We start from the raw sequence: 11,225 nt of genomic DNA, 5'->3' as shown, positions 1-11,225 counted from the left end.
CAAAAGTCCCCCTGGAGCGTGTGTGCGTGCCTTTCCACTCGTTGGCACGGGGTTTCCAGAGCACAGTCAGCTTTCTGGGTCCAGATTAGACCCATTGGAGGGCCACAGAGCATTGGAAAAGGGCCCCATAGGATGGGCGCAGCCTCCACTTGGACCACTTGGGAGAGAACAGGCGACAGAAACGAGCACCTGTTGCTGCAGGGCTGGCTGGTGTCCCAGAGCCTCTGTCCGGGTGACATCCTCCAGGGCGGTTCTTAGGACACAGAACTCCTTTTACTGTTTTGCGTTCAGATTTCCCATGATCTGCCTGGCAGCCTCCACTCCAGGGGCCAACCCACTCCTGCCTGCCCTCAGCAAGACCCACCCCCAACAAGCACTCACACGTATGCACGTACACATGCCTGCTTACCCATGTGTGTATACCACGCACTCTCCTGAGGCTGCCGCTGACTCCTGTCAGTCAAGTCAGCCGGTCCCTCCTCCCCTGCCCACCACCTCAGTGTGTGAGTCTCCGGCGCTCCAGCTGCACTGAGCCCACCACACCTAGAGCAGAAAGGACCACTTATCTAAGGGAAAGGGGGACACGAGGAGAACCCTGTAACGAGGGTTCACGGGAGCAAATGGCATTTCATGGTGGGCATTTTTTTAGGAGAAGGGAATAAAAGGTTTTCAATCATTTTAGCATACAACAAAGCTCACAAAACTTATTCAATGAGTATAGCAAATAATAAAAATGGATGTTTCAATCCCCCAGTGGGTCTGGGATCCCTGAAAGGAAGCTGGTGTGGGGTCAGTCGGAAGGCGAGTGCAGGTGGACGCAGTGGAGGGAGCTAGGGGAGCCAGAGCCCTAGGCTGAAGGGCTGTCAGGTTTTGGTGGGGGAAGCAATGTGCAAGGACCTTCTGACTGTCCCTGGCTGTGCCCTGAAGCATGCTGTCATCGACCTTGCAGATCTGAGACACCCCTGCTCCGAGCTCAGATTCCTGCCTGAGGCAGAGCCCTGGGCCCCGTGCCCACCCATGCCGGGGGTGCTGTTCCTATACCCTCTCTGAGCCAAGCTAGAGAAGTCCTAAAATTAATAGTCTCTATAAATCGGCATTTACCTCCTAATAAGGGTCTTGTCTAAAAGGATTTGAGGCACTGGCATGAAATGAGATTTCCTCCAAGAAAGAGACGCAGGCTGGAAGTGAAAGTGAAGATTTATCCTTGCATCTGAATGGTAGACCTTGCCATTCGCATATACAAAGAATTCAGCAACATTCACTGGCATTGTGATCAGAGCAAGATCAAGCTCTAAATGTAGTAAAAGAAAGCGAGACAGGTGAAACTGAGAACATAGAGGTTGCACATAAATTAGACACGATGTAGGTAAACAAAAGAATCAGTAATCAGACATTTTAAAAAAAATACATAGGCATATCTCCAAATGCTGAAATGGACGTCGGGCTCACTTTTAAAAGTTTTTAAAAACACGAAAATGCCTCTTCAAACAAACACCGGTGCACATTCTTCATCAGCACGTGGAGTGTAAAGGGAGTCACATGGTGACCGAGAAAGCACGCAGATCAGACCGGCAGTCTTCCCATCGCTGTTTGGCCTTGGAGTACAACTGCATGCAACGTGGACAGAGGCCGGGGGGACTGAGGTCAGCAGGGGGCTGTCTTAGGTGCAGTGGACTTTGACGGGAAGGGACAAGAGCTCTGCATCCGGGCTGCATGGGGCCCTCGGGTGAGCCTTGGCAGGGGCCAGGAAGCTGCAGGTACAGGGCTTCCCTGAAAGGGAGAGGGTGCCCCCGCCGGAGGAGAGAGCCCATGCCTAAGGGATGGGGGCCTCTGCTTTAACTCTGCAACTGGAAGGGCCAAATGGGGCGCCAGACCCTTGCAGTGGACACCGGGGATGGCTCAAGGGGGCAGAGACTGCACCAGTGGGGCACTTTCTCAAGGGTGCCCCGAGAAGGTCTTCGTCTCCACCCCAGGGAGGCCAGGGAGACCAGGGCAGGGTGTGCGGGATTCTGATGAAGGCTGGTATATCTGGACCCAAATCTGCGCCCTTTGACTTTGACCACGACCCCTCAAATGAATGACTAGTGGCCTTCACCACAATCAGCCGGTTCTGTTTCTAGGTGCTGAACGAAAGCTCCGCTGTCTCCCTTCCCCTTTAGTCAAAGAAAGCCTCCACGTTCGGGATTTTAACAACAAAAGCAAATGGGGTCAATGAGTATGTCTCGCAAAGCTCCCTCATTTTCCTCTCGGACCCAGGTGCGGACGCACCACACCCGGGAGGAAGGACCACATTCACCCAGCCCGGAGTGCCCGCCCCAGGGCTTCGGCCCGAAGTTGTGCTTTTGTCTTTCTACCTGGGCGTCTGCCCGGGCCCTTGGGTGGGGCTCAGGGGGGAGGCAGAGCCATATTGCCTGGGATCCTGACTCTAGAACCCGGACTAGCCTGAGGTGCACGGCGCTCACGGCAATGAGCAGAAAGAAACAGTGCAATCCGTTTTCAGTGGAAATGTCAAATAAGTCCTTTGTATGTCTTTTCAAAAGCAAATAATGCACCAAAAATGCACACGTGAAATGCTTTCAGCAGCTTAGACCAGATGTCTTCTTTTTTACATTGTGCTCACCTGCCGGTGGGAACGGCCAGAGAAAGGTCACTGCTACTAACTTGAGCGTTTCTGCATTCGCCCCTCCCCCCGCCCCATTGCCCACCCCGCAAGCAAATTCTGCACCGCAGTCCGATCTATCCAGTGTGTGAGGTCTCAGCAGTGTTTCCATCCAAAAATAAGTTAGCCTTTAGATGAAGGAATTTCCTTTCTTTAATTAAATATTGAGGAGCGGGAATTTAAAAAAAAACGTATAAATCTAGACTTGAAGATTTCTTTTCGTACAAACAGTCTTAGCTTTTACAAGAGGTTTTTTTAAGTACCAGAACGCCTCTGGGAAAGTTGATGGCGTCGTTGCCTGCGGTCCTGTGTTCTACCAAGCGTGTGCCCCTTGCTTCTGTGGGTGTCAGACTCTGGGCACCCACAGAACATTTGGGATGGGAACTGATTGAGGTCCAGCGCTGGGACTCCTCCCAAACGGCGCGGGGCAGCTGTGGCCAATGGGAGGGGAGCCAGAAAGGCAGTTGGTTTGACTCTCAATAGGCTTCACCCGAGTCACACGTACAGCCAGACAGCAGATGGCGCTGTGGGCGGGCCCCTCCGCGACTGCGTCAGCGGCACCCAAAGCGGTGGGCGGACAGGACAGGTGTCTCCTGTCACCTAGCCACGGGTGGCAGGGGCACGGCCTAGTCTCACTATGTCGTCACCAACTGCTCTGATGTGTTTTAGACCTGGATTCAGGTCGCACAGTCTTCTTTGATCTCTCAAGTGGAAAGACAAACCTCTACCTTCCAGAACCGTTTGCCTTTAACACAAACGCTGCTGCCCAGGGCTGCAGAAACCGGCGTTAAGAACGTGATTTCCAACTGATTTCTGAGTCCCCAGCTGCTTTCTAATGGATGTCGCGTTTAGTATTCTGCATAAGCACACTTGGCATAGTAAGATCTGTGACACTTAGAGATCCTGAGTGTGAGAAATTAAATGATATGAATCTAATGAGAAATTAAAGCATTTACTGACATTAGCAGAAATACCTATTTTATGGAATATTATTTGACCTTAATACATTATTCCAGTTTTTAAAGGGGGGTATTTAAGATGAAATGCCTTTATAAGCGGGTGGTCTTAGAGCATAACAAAATATATACAAAGAAATTAGAAAGGATATTAATGTCAACTATGAAATAAATTAACACGATTTTTACAAAATATACTGACCATTAAATTAAAAAATATTTTAAGGCAGGAATTCTCATTTAAAATTAGCATAATCAGAAAATATATCAATAAAATCTTGTACCACTTTGTAGCAGAATTCATACTGTTCCTGAAAAAAAAGAACAAGAGTACATTAAAATGATATTTTAAAATGATCTGAATAATTTAATTAGGGGAAGCATTCAAAAGGAAGTCTGACTGTTTATTAAAATACTGTATTTTATACCCTTATACTGTATACCCTTATGCATGTCAGCCTCTGCTACATAGTTTAGTTTGCAGGCACGTGAGAATTTCCAAAGGAATCTGTTTTCCCAAATGTCAGTGGTTAGTTTCAACCTGGCGCATCTTTCCGGAAACATCCTTAGATCCCCGAGGTCCTTACCAAGGTTTGCACCATATGCGGCCTCTGAAGTCGTAAACTCTTCACGGCTTGGAACACGTCGAGCAGTCCCTCGGCCTTCACGCGCTCCAGGATGTTGCTGAGCGCGATGAATGTACCCGTCCGTCCGGCGCCCGCACTGCGGGGAGAGAGTGCTTAACCGCGGTGACGCGCCCGTTGATGGGGGTGACGACGGGACAGCGCCAACCCCACCCATCAGCGCTGAGGTTGGTCGGGAAGAGCATGTGAATGTGGACTTCCAAGGATCGTTTATACGCAGCTTAGTTTTTCACCGGGAGGCAGCGTCACAGAGCTCGTAAAGCGCCACGCAATGACCGTGGACAGAGGTCTGGTGAACGGGGTCCCGCCCAGTCGCGGCGTGGGAGCTGCTCTAACTACGCCCCATCTTCCTGGGGAAGATCGTGGTTCTCAGAGTGGGGCCCCCCGGAGCAGCATCGCGCGCGGGGCGCTTGTTAGAAATGCAAACCCTCCCTGTTCGGGGCCAAGGAGAGGTAAGGCAGGCTGACTCCAAGGCTCCTGCCCCTGCTGGGGCCTGTCCCCGCATCTGCCCTGCGGACTCTTGGCCTTTGTACCTCTGGTGTCCGACTCGTTCTAAACTCCGTGTGGGTTTTGGGAGGCAGAACGGAACCCGAAGGAACTCATTTCTAGTAGATTTTAGGTGACCTGTACAAAAGTGCCTGGGACGGAAAACGGAGCCGTGTGCGCCACCTGCTGGCCAGACCACAGGTGCGCCCAGGCTGGTCTCAGGTGCAGACATCCCCGCACCGCCTCCTTTTCCAGCGCCACCAGGAAAAGGACTCGGAGCGGAGCCGAACCCTGAAGCAGAACCGCCTTTCACAACGGAGGCACCTGCCTTGAAGTTCAGGAGGGGGTCTCTCCGAGCTCTGCTTGGGGATTTTTTGACGGTTTAAAAAGCACAAGGAAACGTGTGTTCGAATCATTTCCTAGCTCCCCCTACTAATGCGTTCTGCATTTATGATAAGAGGGCATGTATGTAAAGTTAAGTGCGCATGTGTGCGAGAGAAGGTGAAAATACAGTCTAGGGAAATCCCGTCGCGGGCAGCGGTGAACTGGGTGTGGTGCGCGCGGGCCCCAGCGGGGGGCGCTCGCCCGCAGTGCGCCGGGACGGGGTCTCACCTGCAGTGCACGGTGATGGGGTGGTTGCCCGTCTGCTGCTGCTGCTTCTGCACGGCGGCAATGAGGTCGATCATGCCTTTGCCCTCTGCCGGGATCCCGATCTCGGGCCAGCCATGGAAGTGGAACTGGCGAACCATGCGGGTCTGCTCCTCCTGGCGGGCCAGGGGCTGCAGGAGGAAAGCGCAGCTCAGTGGTGCTGGGGCGCCGGCCCGCTCTACCTCGTCGGGGAGACTCAAGACAACACTCTGAGCTCTGCGGGGCCTTTGGCGCCACCTGGCCGCCAAGGGGCCTGGCCAGGCTGTTGTAGACTGTGGTCCCCCGAGGGAGGGGCTGGCAGAGTTCCTGAGTGGAGAGCAGGACGTCCAGAGGACATCCCCGGAACCCCCTTTATCCCGGGCAGCTCTGGTCGAGAGCCCCAGGCCATCTCTTTCTTCAGGGGCCAGGACCTTGTGCGAGCCAACGAGGCTGGGGACCAGCAGAGTGCCAGTCTAGGTCATTCTGGGACTGGCGTGGAGGGAAGCAGCCTTCCCGACAGCCGGGGCTCTGCGTGCTGGCCGCCTGGAGCTTCAGCCCCACGTCCCATAGACTCCCCTACCACAGAGCCCCACCCCCGACTTCCGTCCTGGGAGCAGAGCCCAGGACCCAGTGGGGCCGAGGTGGCCAGGGGCTCTGAAAAGGCACCTGCCAGAGAACACTGGTGAGGCCCCTGTGGCTTCATCCGTCCCCTTTATTCCTCCTGGCCCCGGTCACTGTCATTTCTCCTGAGTGGGGAATGGGATGCCTCCTGGAGCCAGCCACTGTGCTCTCTCCCACATCCTTGTCCCCCAGCAAGGAGGCAGGTGACCTTGGAGGTCTGAATTTTATAGGCCATCTGCTCCTTGTCACCACACTGAGCTCTGATACCAACGTGGGCTCCAGAAAGGGCTGGAGGCGCAGAGATGAGCAGGGCCCCAGGGGAGGCTGCTCCGCACTCCGGCCACAGCTCCGGTCGCTACAGCAGCCATACCTGGCGGCAGGTGACGAGGAAGTCGCGCACGCTGATGGCTTCAGAAAGGGTGTCACTCTTTATTTCGATCGTTGTGTCCCCGTGAGTCACCGAGCCCTCTGCTGGCCAATACTGGTAGCACTTATCCTTTTGGGTCAGAGAAAGGTTTCAGCTTCACGAGGAACGCTTCCCCGCGGGCAGTTTTAACTGCAGAGTGGCTCTCCAGCTGTTTAATGGACTCCTTCTGAGCAAGAGGAGGACCCCATACGGTATGAGTGCCCGGGAAGGCAGAGACGTGTGTTGGGAACTTTCACCCGGGACAGAAGGGAGCTGGCAGAGAGCAGGGATTATTTCTCACAGGGAGCTCGGAAACCTGCCTCTCTCAGACCCTGCCCCCTGGCACGGGCCGATGCGAATGCCCAGCCCCCCTGGAGCCGGACAGTGGACAACCTGCCCGACCCTCTGGGGCCGCCTGGAACCGTAACAGAAACGAACCTGGACAGGTTAGGACTTACAGTCAAAAACAAAACCGTGAAAGCTGTAGAAGCAGAAAGTATCTTTTCACGTAGGGAACAGAAGGATTTAACAGCTAAGACCCCAAAGGAGCTGAGCACTCGTGACACAACAGAGTGCCACGTCAGATGACGACGGAATTCACGTCCCTTCCTCAGCAAACACGAGGGACTGGAAGGTAGGCTCCTGACCTGCTCTCTCTCCTGGACCTCGGTGAGCATCACGATCGTGTGGCACTTCCACTCCCAGACCATCCTCCAGAAGTCCTCCACCGTGTGCGCCAGGGGCCCCTGGGTGGCGATGAAATAGTCCTTCTGCCGGTAGCCCTGCAAGTGGGGGGTCAGAGGTCACAGGCCGACTCCAGGCTTCCGTGGCCCAGCAGGCCCTGCCCACAGGCCCCCACGTGGGGCGCCAGTCAGGATGCCCACTTCCTCTGCAAACTGACCCCTCACCCTTAGACACCAACACATTTCCAGGTGTTCTGGGTAAGTTAGCATCAGCGTTGTGCCAAGACCCCTGGGGGCAGATTTGGAGGAAGTGGCTGAAATCCCAGTTCCTGCACCCGGCCCAGAGACCTTTGGCACAGTTTCTCATCTGCAAACAGAAATCCTAGCGCAGATGTGCCTGTGGGCTCCTCTCCACCCGACACACTGTTCTGCAGGCGAGTGTCGGAAACCGAGGGAGAGAGAGAGACAGAGAGAGGAAGCACCTATACGTAACCTGTGGTAACAGATGTGGAAGAAAAACCGCTACATATTAAAGGTGGAATGAAAAAACAGTGAATTACTTGCTGCTCTGTCTGTCTCCTCTATTTCCAAAGTCCATTATTCATTTTTTAAAACATTTTATTTATTTATCTTTAAAGAGGAAGAGAAGGAGAGAGGAAGAGAAACATCAATGTATGGTTGTTTCTTGTGCATCCCCTGCTGGGAACTGGCCCCTGCCGGGAACTGGCCTGCAACCCAGCCATGTGCCCTGATTGAGAATCGAACCGCAGTTGTCTGGTTCACAGGCCTGCGCTCAATCCACTGAGCTACACCAGCCAGGGCCTCCATTATTCATTTTTTTAAAGCAAGTAATTCTAATGAAATAGTTGGGACGTCTACAGGCACGCCCAGCGTGGCTGACTGTGCAGAGTCCCCCCACCCTGCGGCCTCCCCCCGCCCCCCACGCAGCAGGGCCAGGGCCACGGGACTCACGTCGATGAAGGACGCGTTGATGTAGTCCGTGTGCTCCTGGCCCCGCTTCATGGACAGGATCACGCGATTGAAGTCGTCTGTAAGACAACGGGTCCCTTGAGTTAGTGACGCGCTGTCCTGCCCTGCACACTTGAACTTGCGGCTGCAAGCTTCTGAGATGTGGCACCTATTAATAAACCACTTCGCGAGGTCACCTCCGCGGAAGGTTGACTTTGTGAAACGGGAATTAAAGTGGCACAGGGCGGCTGTGCTCGGTCAGGGAGGCCCTGAAGATGATCCGGGCCCAGCTGCCATTCGTCATGAGTGGAAACGGTCCCCACCAAAAGCAGAGCATTATGGACACTGTGTTTAAGGGGAAAGAGGGAAGTGGCCGGGGAGGCCACCCAGAGTAGCTGGCCGGGGACCTCACGGGCATGACTCCAGGTCTGAGGCAGGGAAATCTTCTCACGGATGGTCCCCATGCCCTTTCTGCACACAGTGTGGCCTCCAGAGCAAGTCTGTGCACGGCCTTGCTGGAATCATGGGCTGGGGATCCTTGAGGTGTGGTGTCCACAATGAGGCACCCCCACTTCTCAAGGTGGGCCCCTCCCTGCATCGCTCCTCTGACCACTGCGGTCCATCCCTTGGCCCTCCTTCCCCCAAGGGCAGCCCGGCAGCCCGGCTCCAGCCCTGCCCAGGCCTGGCCCACCCCAAGGCCTTTTCCCGGAAGGTCTCGGCCGTGAGGCCTGGGCTTGGACAGCCATTCTCCGTAGAGGGGGTGCCAGCCCTCCGCCCAGGCTTGGGGGACGATTTGATGAAATGCTGAAGCAACTTCCCACTTCCAGGAAGTCCCCTCCCATTGCCGAGGGAGTCACGAGCTGTCCGCCTGACACACGACTACCAGGGTCACTGGCTGCTTCACTGGGGGTGTTCTGTCATCAGCCCTTGACTGAGCCCTTGGCCCGGGTGCCCTGCCCTTGGCCCTGGTTTACAGAGGCTGGAGGTGAGTGGCTTCCCAGGGACTGGAGCGCGGGGAACCGCCCTGCCCACCCTGCTGGGCACTGAGCCCCAAGGCCCGGGCTGCCTTACACGGGATGATCTGGATGACTCTGGCCTTCTTCATGTTCGCCGGCAGGTTGCCCGTCCTCATGTTCTCCTTCATGATCCGCACATTCGTCAGTTTCTGCAGTCAGAGGAGGACACAGCCACGCGGTTGAAAGGCTGATGCTCCTGGGCACGACCCCAGCTTCCCGGTGCCGGGCACCCGGATCTTTCCCAGACTTCTCCTGGGTGCACGACCCCGGCCCTGCCTGGCCCGGGGTGCTGCCCAGCTCCCAGAGCCCCTGCCCTCCCTCCATGGGCAAGTCGTGGAGGGCTTCTCTGGGGTCCGCCAGCAGAGTGGCATGGGAAGGGGGACACTCACCCGGAACTCTTCCTCCAGCCCGACCTTGTTGAAGCGGCTGGCGCTGCCCTGCAGCGTCTGCAGGTGCTTCTCCAGGGAGGACACGTCCAGCTCGGTGTCCCCGTAGAGGTGGTACTCCAGCAAGGCCTGGTAGATGAACGTGTACTGGGTCTGCGGAGACACAGCAGGCGGCCCTGGCGTGCGCCCCACAGCCCCAGCTCCGGGGGGCAGGCAGGGGCCAATGGGGGCCAGGGGCAGAAGTGACACTGATGGCCATTTACAGTGACCATTGATGGCCTTGCATAAAGACCACATGGCAGCCGTGTGACTGAGGGCAGCCTCCACCAGGCACTGTGCCCCATGCCCCATTCGGGGACAGCCAACGTCGGGCTGCGAAGGCCTCTGGGTGGCTTTGTGAGGCTCAGGCCAGGGCGAGGGGCTGGGCCAGGGCCGGGGCACTCACATCCGTCTGCACCATCTGCGGGCGCTGGTTGCGGATTCTCGCCACAAACTCAAAGACATCCACCTTCTGCTCTGCGTGCATCATGTCCATCATCGCGTCGATGACAATGAAGGTGCCCGTGCGGCCCACACCCGCGCTTCGGGGGAAAAGAAAGATGCCACATGCCGGTCACACCTCCCCCCCCCCTCCAAAGCAAATGACAGGGCCTCAGAAGGCACCTGCCTGTCCGGATGGAGGGAGGGGCATGCCTGCGCTTAGCCTGGAGGCTGACAACTCATCACTGAAAGTGACCTTGCTTGGGTTACTAAGGAGCAAGTATATGGCAAGGCCAGCAGAGGGCGCCACAATCTTAGCAAAAAGGATTCAGGAACCCTTCAGAAGGCGGACCAGAGACAGATGCAGAACTGAGCCTGGCGTGAGGCTGTACTGGTAAGTTTTCCTCCAGGACCAAGTGTGGTCTGCTCCTTACGACTTGTGTAATCAGCTTTTTAAAAAAGAACTGTCACACCAAAGATGGCTTTTCCAGCTTCTTCACAAGAGGCCCCGCCGGCCGGCCGGGTCATGCCAATGGGAGTGCCCGTGGCTCTCGGGCATCCTCGCGGTGGGGCGGCTGGCTTGGGGTGCCCCGATGGGCGATTTCCTCTGGGGAGCCGCCCTCACTTGAGTCTGGGTTCAGATTTCCTTCCCTCCCAACACCTCGCTGCGGCCCCGCCCCGACTTTCCCGTCTCAGCTGAATCCCAGACAGGCAGCATGCATTCCCTGCACAAATAGAGCCTTGTTGCTGCACCAACGGAGGCTGCGTGGCTGAACCAGGCTCCCCCCGCAGTCCCTGCAGACCGGTCCATGGCTTTGCATATAGGAAAGTGATCTTTTTTTTTAATCCTCACCTGAGAACATTTGTTTCACTTTTTTTAGAGAGAGAAGAAGGGAGAGAGAGAACCATGGGGGCAAGAGAGAAGCGTCAATGGTTGCCTCCCGTATGCACCCAGACTGATAGCATGCGTTTGGACTGGGGACTGAACCTGCAACCTAGGGATGTGCCCTGACTGGGGATCGAACCTGCAACCTTTTGGTGCATGGAGGCAACGCTCCAACCCACTGAGCCACACTGGCCAGGGCAGGAAAGTGATCTTTTTAACAAAAGGCTCACAACTTCATGAACAAAGTCCCCCACTGTGGGGAAGACAGTGCCCCTCTTTCCAGCTGGTCTCCAGTACGATGCTGGGACGGTGAAGATGTGCTTGGATGGGGTCCCCCACCCACACTGAGAGCAGATGAGACAGGAGAGGCCCTTTGGGGATCTTATCTTTACAAAGCAAGAGAGAG

General features: G+C 55.8%; 1 protein-coding gene across 7 annotated transcripts in view; it reads right to left on the bottom strand.

The window, feature by feature from the left end:
• Positions 1–1,179: 1,179 nt before the first annotated feature.
• Positions 1,180–11,225, bottom strand: part of PTPRE (protein tyrosine phosphatase receptor type E) — a 120,808-nt gene continuing 110,762 nt past the window's right edge. For all 7 annotated transcript variants that reach the window (XM_037051204.1, XM_037051199.1, XM_037051201.1 and 4 more), the window contains 9 exons: positions 9,899–10,034; positions 9,457–9,606; positions 9,123–9,216; positions 8,055–8,131; positions 7,047–7,181; positions 6,364–6,489; positions 5,358–5,524; positions 4,203–4,338; positions 1,180–3,926 (listed from right to left, as the gene is read on the bottom strand). In XM_037051204.1, coding sequence (XP_036907099.1) covers positions 3,852–3,926; positions 4,203–4,338; positions 5,358–5,524; positions 6,364–6,489; positions 7,047–7,181; positions 8,055–8,131; positions 9,123–9,216; positions 9,457–9,606; positions 9,899–10,034 — 1,096 coding nt within the window. In that variant the 3' untranslated portion in view covers positions 1,180–3,851. The remainder of the gene's footprint in view (positions 3,927–4,202; positions 4,339–5,357; positions 5,525–6,363; positions 6,490–7,046; positions 7,182–8,054; positions 8,132–9,122; positions 9,217–9,456; positions 9,607–9,898; positions 10,035–11,225) is intronic.

The sequence above is a fragment of the Sturnira hondurensis genome, unplaced genomic scaffold (assembly GCF_014824575.4).
Source record: "Sturnira hondurensis isolate 20B ecotype Veracruz unplaced genomic scaffold, ASM1482457v3 Scaffold0007208, whole genome shotgun sequence".
In the NCBI taxonomy this organism is placed as follows: domain Eukaryota; kingdom Metazoa; phylum Chordata; class Mammalia; order Chiroptera; family Phyllostomidae; genus Sturnira; species Sturnira hondurensis.
The sequence above is the reverse complement of the archived record's forward strand: the minus strand, read 5'-3'. Positions and strand labels throughout refer to the sequence as shown.